Source organism: Solanum tuberosum, unplaced genomic scaffold, assembly GCF_000226075.1.
Source record: "Solanum tuberosum cultivar DM 1-3 516 R44 unplaced genomic scaffold, SolTub_3.0 scf00168, whole genome shotgun sequence".
Classification (NCBI taxonomy): domain Eukaryota; kingdom Viridiplantae; phylum Streptophyta; class Magnoliopsida; order Solanales; family Solanaceae; genus Solanum; species Solanum tuberosum.
The window spans coordinates 103,362-113,407 of NW_006239096.1; the positions used below are offsets into that span (position 1 = coordinate 103,362).

The 10,046-nt window shown below is 38.9% G+C and overlaps 2 protein-coding genes across 2 annotated transcripts; both read left to right on the forward strand.

Annotated features, from left to right (window-relative positions):
- The first annotated feature begins 433 nt into the window (after positions 1-433).
- On the forward strand, positions 434-3,654 carry LOC102588051 (protein NLP7-like). Its single transcript, XM_006354204.1, has 4 exons — positions 434-584; positions 664-1,133; positions 3,187-3,258; positions 3,565-3,654. Exons 1-4 carry the CDS (start codon positions 434-436, stop codon positions 3,652-3,654), a joined length of 783 nt encoding a protein of 260 aa, XP_006354266.1.
- An 18-nt stretch (positions 3,655-3,672) lies between these two features.
- Positions 3,673-4,368, forward strand: LOC107061811 (uncharacterized). Its single transcript, XM_015311691.1, has one exon. It carries the CDS (start codon positions 3,673-3,675, stop codon positions 4,366-4,368), a length of 696 nt encoding a protein of 231 aa, XP_015167177.1.
- Positions 4,369-10,046: the final 5,678 nt, after the last annotated feature.

A 10,046-nucleotide genomic window follows, 5' to 3' on the forward strand; every position in this document is an offset into this window, starting at 1 on the left:
CTTTCTTTCTCCTGTTGCAATTTCTACCGTGGCTACAGCCTACAGCGCTTATACTACAGTACATTTTTTTTTATGTATTGCCACAAAACGCGGAGCCTCTTTAACCTCTTGAGCTTCTTGCACCCATCCACAAATTAAATTTGTGTTTTTCAAAGATATTTGAATTTTTATGACTATGTTTCATAGTGAAATTTGATAAAAGTAATTTTTATTTTCAAAATGAAAATAATTGGCTATAAGTATAAATTAGATTTATTTCTTATTTTGCATGAGTAATTTGGAATGCAAAAACAAATTTTGAATGTTTTTTAATTCTTGAAAATTTTGAAATTCCAACTTCAAATGGAATTCCGTTCAAATCCTAAAAGAAAAGGCAAAAACAAAAAAAAAACCCGCGAATCTTATAATGAGCGGGTATTTTGTGTGCTCATCTATGGAGCATCTTCTTCATCAAGCTTCAGAGGTATGTGCCGTAATGCCCTGTCAACTGGACTGGTATCAACTGAACTGCAATGGCTGGGCATTTTGGAGCATAAAACAAGACGATGAGTTGCAGTACCAGCGATCGATTTCCCCTATCATGTGTGAGTTCAGTTGTGAATATCAAACTATTTTTGCTTCACTTGTTAGTTTTTTGTTTTGAATCTTATCTTCATGATCCAGCTGCTGCTGCTGCTGATTCTGTTGTTTCCAGTTCTGTAATGGTGAAATTGAGGATCAAATCTGTTCTTGAGAAAATGTGGAGTCCACATATATCTCTGGTTCAATTTTGGGCACCCATCAAGGTCAACGGATCGAATTTCCTGTCCACTGCAGATCAACTATTTGTTTTCAGTAAGGAACTTGATAAGAGGTTGTGTTCATACAGGAGGTTCTGTCTCAATACTTTGATTCCAATTGACGAGTACAAGGAAGGTCTACTTGGACGAGTTTCCACAAGTTGCTCGCCAGAATGTAACCCCAACCTCCCAAGTTACTCCGCTGCAGAGTTTCCACTGCTTCAAAGTGGAATTCGATTGGGAATCCATTCTTATTATGCAATTCCAGTGTTCAACCTCTATGATCAGCGGTACCTTGGTGTACTTGAGATTGTATCTACAAAATCAGCTCTACGTCTTCCCCAACTTATTAAGGTATTTGCTCATCTCTTCTTTTATTTTATTTTTAGAATGCTCGAATGTTGAATAGCAGCAGTTTTTCGATTGCTTTCTGGCTGCTATCCTTTTTTGAATCTACTAGCATGGGATTTTCTCTCTCTTCTAACGCTCAACTTAGAATGTCTTCTTACCCACCCCCTGAGACACCTCCAGCCTGCGACCAGTAATTTCAAGAGACAGCAGCGCCAATGCGTGTAGGAGAGTACAAATCGTTTTCGTCTAGAACAACAACAACAACAACACATTGATATCTACTGCCTTCACACAGGTTCTACCTGCTGAAGTTGGTACCTCTGGTTGCACTGGTCGATTCTTTATATTCGACCCTAGTAGATATATATATTGCTGCTTGCTCTTGTGTTTCTGTATCACAAATTTATATTTAGTATTAGTGGTTGGCTGAGTCTAAATATTAGTGGTTGACTGATTCATGCTTATAGTTTCATCTTTGATTTTATTTCATTATTTCTTGTACTTGGTTTTCTCTAATTAGAGTAGTACACGGGCCATTGTTACTTAGATTTACAACTAGTTACTAGTCTGCCTCTTGCTGGTTGGTTCCATTTGCTGTCTGGCTTTCTTGTCTGCTCTCTAGTTTTCAGATTTTAGTTCTTCTTAGAATCTTGTGCGGTATTACTTTTACTTGCCATTTCCTGCTTGTGTGGTAGTAGTGATTTCACCTTGTTTTAGTGGTAGTGGTTTAGAGATTGACCCTGGAGTGGAGTCTGGGTTCAGGTTGAGAAGGACCAAGATTAAATACTTGGAGTGCAACTTTAATGATGTGACACATGAAGCTAATGTGGAAGTTAGACTTGATACATAGGTCATCCAAAAGAGAAGTAGTTTTAAGTATCTTGGGTGGATTATCTAGGGAAATCGAGAGATTGAAGGTGGAGGGAATGAAGGCTCGCATTTGGAGTCTTTGTGATAAGAAGGTGCCACATGGACTCAGAGGGAAGTTCTAGAGAGTGGTAGTTAGACCAGTTATGTTGTATGGTGTAGAATGTTGGCCAATCAAGAATCTCACATTCAGAAGATGAAAGTGACATAGATGAGGATGTTGCAATGTATGTGTGGGTATATACTATGAGAGATATAATTTAAAATGAGGATATCCTAGAAAAGTTGGGGGTGACTTCGGCAGAAGACATGATGGGGGAAGCGAGGTTGAGATGGTTCGGGCATGTGATGAGGAGATGCATGGATGCCCCAGTGCGGAGGTGTGAGAGGTTGGTTATGGATGTTTTCATAAAAGGTAGAGGTAGACCAAAGAAGTACTAGGAGAGGTGATTAGATAGGATATGACACAATTACAGCTTATTGAGGACATAACCTTAGATAGGAAGGCGTAGAAGACACAAATTAGAGTAGAAGGTTAGTAGGTTGGAGAATGTGCATACTAGTAGTTAAGAGTGTTTGTTGCCCTACTGAGTAGTCATAGGACTGCTCTCTTGTTCTCCGATTTCTATGACTATTTGTTATTTCATGTAGTTTGTTTGTTTTTAGTAGTCTTTCTGTTGTAGTACTATTATGTTCCTATCTATTGTTTTGTTACTATCTTTTGTCTATTGTACTTTCATTATGTCTTTTCCTAGCCTGCTTTTTCCTTGAGCCGAGGGTCTATAAAAAACAACCTCTTTATCTCACCTTGAGGTTGAGGTAAGGTCTGTGTACACTCTACCCTCCCCAAACCCCATTGTATGGGACTACACTAGATATGTTGTTGTATGAGGCTTACCTTAAATATATTCTGGCTAGAATGATCACTTTATGTCTTCATCATGATATATGTAGGAGTTGGGCCATAGACTTGAAATCAACACCTTCTTGGAAGATAGATGAGGTTGAAGGCATGGTCATATGCTTGAATTTAGACAAAAAACAAGTGTGCCACCCATTCTTTTGGTTGTGCGAATGCATGTCTAAATTGTTGGATTTCAACCAAAGGACATTGGTTAATTACTTTTGTTTATATTCTGTATTTACTGTTTGAAGAAGTCGATAATCCTTGTTTGTTTTTCCATCATAGGGGTTGAATTCCAAATCATTTGGGTTGTATAGCATTTGTAACTCAAGGGACATGCTTTATGGACTTTCAGAGGTATGGTGTTGTTGTTTTTTTAATTTTTGTGTAACCAGGCAATATAAATAATGTTAGAAATTGAGATATTTCTAGATGTCTTTTGTGTAATTGTTATTTTCTTAAATATTATGTTAAGTATGTAAGGGAAAGGTAGTCCTTGTTTTATGGAATATATTTTGTAAGAAAGTCAATAGTAGTTAGATATGTATGGTCCTCTACTAACTTTGGAAAAGCTTATGTAGATATATGTGTGTATGCCTTTCTTAAAAGCTGAATATGAATGGAAATTTCTGCTGCTGAACCTTATTTTTTTTTCTCTAAAAGTTTCAAATCCTAATAGTGGTATCAAGAGCCCTTCTTCTTGAGGGATCTGTGAAGGCAAGAAGGCTAAGGTTTTTTCTTCTTCTAAGGTGAGAGCTGAGCAGCAGTAACATGGCATCCGACAGCTTCTTAGGTGCAGACCCTCCTATGTTTACAGGAGAAAATTATCACATATGGGTGATAAAGATGAAGGCTTATCTCAAAGCTCTTAGTCTATGGGAAACAATTGAAACTGAAGATGATCCTCTTCCACTTGGACCAAATCCAACAGTTGCACAAATGAAGATTTATGAAGATGCGAAGTCAAGAAAACCCAAGGCTCTCAGATGTCTTCATTCAGCACTTTCAGATGTGATTTTCACAAGAATAATGGCTTGTGAAACACCTAAAGAAGTATGGGAGAAGCTAAAAGAGGAGTTCGATGGAAGTGACAGAGTGAAGACTGTCAAACTCTTAACTCTCAAAAGAGAATTTGAGATGTTAAGGATGAACGAAGGAGATACTGTGAAAAAGTATTCTGCCAAACTTGTGGAGATTGTAAACAAAGTAAGGCTGTTTGGTGAAACCTTTCCAGATTCAAGGGTGGTGGAGAAGATGATGATAAGCTTACCAGCAAGGTTTGAGTCCAAGATTTCAGCAATAGAAGAATCTTGTGATTTGAAGACTTTATCTGTGGCAGAACTGATCAGCAAGCTGCAAGCCCAAGAACAAATATCAAGTATAAGAGATGAAGAAGTAGCAGAAGCGGCATTTCAAGCACAACATAAAGGCAAACGGCCTATGAAGGACAATAGAAGGATGGAATGAGATAAATTAGAAAAGGGAAAACCAAGGAAGGAATCTTCGAAGAGAGGGAAGTTTCCACCTTGCAGCCACTGTAAAAGAACCAATATTTATCAAGAAAAAGACTGCTGGTTCAAAGGAAAGCCACCGATTCAATGTAGATTTTGTAGAAAGATGGATCATATTGAGAAAAATTGTAGGGCCAGGCAGAATCAACCACAACAAAACCATGTGCAACAGGCAAATTTTGTTAAAAAGTCTAAAAATGAAGAAGAAAGCTTGTTTATGGCTTCTCATGAAGAAAACACAACCAACAAATCCTCATGGTGCATAGATAGTAGATGTACGAGTCATATGTCACACAATGAGCTCATGTTTCATACACTTGACAAGTCAATCAAAACTAAAGTAAGGATGGGAAATGGTGAGACGGTAGATGCACTTGGAAAGGGTTCAGTTGCCTTTCAAACTACACAAGGTACAAAGTTTATACATGATGTGTTGTATGTTCCTTCTTTAGCATGCAACTTGTTAAGTGTGGCTCAAATGATGTCTGAAGGCTATTCCTTATTTTTTAAGGACAAACATTGTTTGATTTTTGACTCCGAAGATAGTTTGATTGTTAAAGTAAGAATGGTGGATAAAACTTTTCCTTTAGATGGGAGGTTTGATAGTGCAAATTTTGCAAGTAAAGATGAGTCATGGTTGTGGCACAAAAGATATGGTCATTTTAACTATGCCACTTTAAAGTCTATGTATGAAAAGGGCTTGACTAAGGATTTACCTGAGATTTCACTGTCTAAAGAAGTTTGTGAGTCATGTCAGATGGGTAAGGTACACATGAAATCATTTCCTAAAAGTGCTACCTGGAGGGCAATTGAAAAACTTGAACTAGTTCACATTGATGTGTGTGGACCTATGCAGGCATCATCTTTGGGACACAATAAATATTTTGTGCTCTTTATTGATGACTTAACAAGGATGACTTGGGTGTATTTTCTGAGTAACAAGTTTCAAGAAATTTAGAGCTTTTGCGGAAAGACAAAGTGGTTGTAAGCTAAAGGCTTTGAGGTCGGACAATGGTGGTGAATACACTTCAAATGAGTTCAATAAGTATTGTGAAGATATAGGGATTGATCACAAGTTAACAGTAAGCTATTCGCCCAAACAAAATGGAGTCTCGGAGAGGAAGAACAGAACAGTAGTAGAAATGGCAAGATGCTTGTTACTGGAAAAGAAATTGCCACAAAGCTTTTGGGCAGAAGCTATTCATACATCAGTGTATTTGTTAAATAGGCTGCCAACAAAAGCTGTGGATGAAAAGACTCTTATTGAGGCATGGAGTGGAATACAACCATCTGCCAAGCATCTAAAAGTTTTTGGTTCGATATGCTATTCTCATGTTCCTTCTGTCAAAAGAAGCAAACTTGAACCAAAAGGTGAATTGGGGATCTTTATTGGTTATTCATCACAAGTAAAGGGTTATAGAGTTTTCAACTTGCAAACAAAAAGTATTTCAATCCGAAGAGATGTAGTCATGGATTAGCATGCTTATTGGAACTGGGATAAAGAGCAAATTGAGAGAGATAATGCAATTTTTCAGAACTAGAGTCCACTGCCTGAAATCCAATCATTTGGGTCTGAAACTCTGGAAGAAGACGAAGAATCAGACGGGGAATCCTCACTTGATTCGCCAATTTTGAAGACAAGGTCTCTTTCTGAGATATATGAAAGAAGTAATGTTGCAATCTCGAAACCAAATAGCTATCAAGAAACATCAAGACATGAAGTTTGGATTGAAGCCATGAAGGAGGAGATTGGTATGATAGAAAAGAATGATACTTCGAAGTTGGTTGATAAACCCAAAAAAAGAAATGTGATCGGGGTAAAGTGGGTTTATAGAACCAAACTTAATCCAGATAGCCCAGTTTATAAATACAAAAGCAAGGCTTGTTGTGAAAGGTTATGCGCAAGTTGAAGGTCTGGATTATGGGGACACGTTTACACCTGTTGCACGACATGATACAATAAGGCTGATATTTGCTTTGGCAGCTCAATCAAATTGGAAGCTGTACCATTTGGATGTGAAATCTGCATTCTTAAATCGACTGTTTCAGGAGGAGATATATGTTGATCAACTAGAAGGCTTTCAAGTTGCAGGAATGGAGGATAAAGTCTACCGACTTCATAAGACATTGTATGGATTAAAGCAGGCTCCTCGAGCATGGTACAGTTAGATTGATGATCATCTCATTCATTGTGGCTTCAAGAGAAGTGAAAATGAAGCCACTTTATATGTGAAGTAGGCTAAAGGAGGAGATGTGTTTGTGGTATCACTCTATGTTGATGATCTTCTGGTAATAGGAAGCAATAAAGCAATGGTGAATCAGTTCATGCAAGAAATGGAGACCAAGTTTGAAATGTCAGATTTGGGTGAAATGAGTTACTTTCTGGGAATGGAGATTCATCAAGCTATTGCTGGAATCTTTATTTCTCAGAGAAAATATGCATAGGACATTCTTAAAAGGTTCAAGATGTAAAGGGTGCAAGTCTGTACCGACTCCACTGGTTCACAATGAAAAGATTTCGAAGTTTGAAGGAGGTGACAGGGTTGATCCAACTGTTTATAGAAGTTTGATTGGTAGTTTGCTGTATTTGACAGCAACAAGACCCGATCTCATGTTCGCGGCAAGTCTACTGTCGAGGTTTATGCAAGCTCCAAGTCAAGTTCATCTTAGTGTTGCTAAACGAACGTTCAGATATATCAAAGGAACTTCTGATTATGGTATTTGGTTTAAAAGGGAATAGCAAGGGCAACTGATGGGTTATTCAGATAGTGATTGGGCAGGAAGCGTTAATGATATGAAAAGCACTTCTGGATATGCTTTTACACTTGGTTCAGGCATGTTCTCATGGAATTCAAAGAAGCAAGAGGTGGTAGCTCAATCTTCCGCAGAAGCAGAATACATCGCCGCTGCTGGTGCAACTAATCATGCTTTATGGTTAAGAAAGATTCTACGTGATCTGGAGCAAAATGACATTGAAGCTACTGTCATTAAGGTTGACAACAAGTCAGCAATATCTATGGCCAAAAATCCAGTGCAACATGGTCGTAGCTAGCATATAAATGTAAAGTTTCACGCTATCAAGCAAGCAGAGAAAGATGGCGAAGTTCAACTTGTTCATTGCAACTCAGATCAGAAGATTGCAGACATCATGACCAAGGCTCTTCCTAAGGGGAAATTTGAAGTTCTAAGGGCTAAGTTGGGAGTATCCAAGAAAAATTTCAAGGAGGAGTGTTAGAAAATGAGATATTTCTAGATGTCTTTTGTTTAATTGTTATTTTCTTAAATATTATGTTAAGTATGTAAAGGAAAGGTAGTCCTTGTTTTATGGAATATGTTTTGTAAGAAAGTCAATAGTAGTTGGATATGTATGGTCCTCTACTAACTTTGGAAAAGCTTATGTAGATATATGTGTGTATGCCTTTTTTAAAAGCTGAATATGAATGGAAATTTCTGCTGCTGAACCTTATTTTTTTTCTCTAAAAGTTTCAAATCTTAACAGTGGTATCAAGAGCCCTTCTTCTTGAGGGATCTGTGAAGGCAAGAAGGCTAAGGTTTTTTCTTCTTCTCCTAGTTATCGGTGTGAAGCGCGCCACATCTATAATTGGGAGGATACGACATTTAGGAATATTTCTCACTTCTTTCGCTCTCATCTCGTGCGTTAGAGTTTATCTCTAAAGAGTTTCTTTTAATTCATGCTTGCGCGTGTTTCAGATAGTTATGCCTCCACGAAGAGTTGGCAGAGGGCGTCTTCCTAGACGCTATGTTGATGAGCAAGAGTTACCTTATGCCCCGGGAGTGCAAGATCAAGGGAAAGTTTCTAATGTCGAGTTCAGAGAGGTAATTAGAATTCTGAGTCAAGCTGTAATTAATCAGATTGGTCAACAAAGGGGAGCTCGACATGAATGAGCTGACACTTCAAGGATTCGTGAGCTTTTAGGGATGAATCCTCCGAGTTTCATGGGTTCGAGCACTACTGAGGATCCAGAGAACTTCATTGAGGAGTTGAGGAAGATTTTTGATGTGATGCATATGACAGATATTGAGCGGGTTGAACAAGCGGCGTATCAGTTGAAGGATGTCGCTAGAATTTGGTTCAACTAGTGGAAAGGGGGAAGAGTTGAGAATGCACCACCTGCGAGTTGGGCCGATTTTGAGGAAGCCTTCTTGGGGCATTTCTTTCCTCGAGAATTGAGAGAGGCCAAGGTACGTGAGTTCCTCACACTTAAGTAGGATTCTTTGAGTGTCCAAGAGTACAGTCTGAAGTTCACACAACTATCCCGCTATGCTCCGGAGATGGTTGCGGACATGAGGAATAGAATAAGTTTATTTGTTGCTGGGTTGTCTCGGTTGTTGAGTAAGGAAGGTAGGGCTGCAATGCTTATCGGGGACATGGACATATCAGGGTTGATGGTCTATGTACAACAGGTTGAGGAAGAGAAGCTGAGAGACAGAGAAGAGTTCAGAAATAAGATAGCTAAGACCGGTAATGAGTCCGGGCAGCAGAAAGGTAATTCAAACCGTCCATCCTTTCAGCAAAGGCAAAAGGGACTTGCTCCATCATCTATTAGAGCACCTGCACCCAGATACAAAGGGGAAATTAATGGCCAGAATTCGAAGGACTTTAAGGCTAGACCAGCACAGTCCTCAGGTAGTGTGGCACAGGGAGGTAGTTTGTTTCCTACATGTGCTAGGTGTGGTAGAACCCACCCGGGTAAATGTCGTGATGGCCAGATAGGTTGTTTTAAGTGTGGGCAAGAGGGTCACTTTATGAAGGAGTGCCCTAAGAATAAGTAAAGTAGTGGAAATTTGGGTAGTAGGTCCCAATCTTCTTCAGGTGCTCCCCCAGACAGGACGACACCTAGAGGAGCTACTCTTAGTACCGACGGAGGAGCAAAACGCCTATATGCAATCACCAGTCGCCATGAGCAAGAGAACTCTCCTAATGTTGTCACTGGTATGATTAAAGTTTTTGCTTTTGATGTGTATGCTTTGTTAGACCCAGGAGCAAGTTTATCTTTTGTAACTCCTTATGTTGCAAATAAAGTTTGATGTTCTTCCTGAAAGAACTTTGTTGAATCCGTTTGTGTTTCTACACCTGTTGGGGAGGTCTATTCTAGCAGAAAGAGTTTATCGTGATTGTCCTGTTTCTATCAATCACAAGGGCACCAGGGCTAATTTGATTGTGTTAGACATGGTAGATTTTGATGTCATTCTAGGTATGGATTGGCTTCATGCCTATTATGCATCATTAGACTATAGAACTCGAGTGGTCAAGTTTTAGTTTCCGAGTGAGCCACTCATAGAGTGGAGTAGCAGTTCAGCAGTGCCTAAGGATCGTTTTATTTCGTACCTTAAGGCGAGAAAGTTAGTTTCGAAGGGTTGTATCTATCACTTAGTCCGAGTATGACTAAGTTGTTTACATTGTTTTACAAGTTATTTATGTACTGCATGTGTCTTATTGCTTTATATATTTGAGTTCAGTTGTTCATGAGTCGAACAGAGTTAAGGTAAGTATTCTCGTGTACTCCTTTCAAGCATAAGTTGAGGTTTAGCTTTCCAGCTCGCATACTCGTACATTCCATGTACTGACGCCAGTTGGCCTGCATCTTATTATGATGCAGGCACATGTACCCA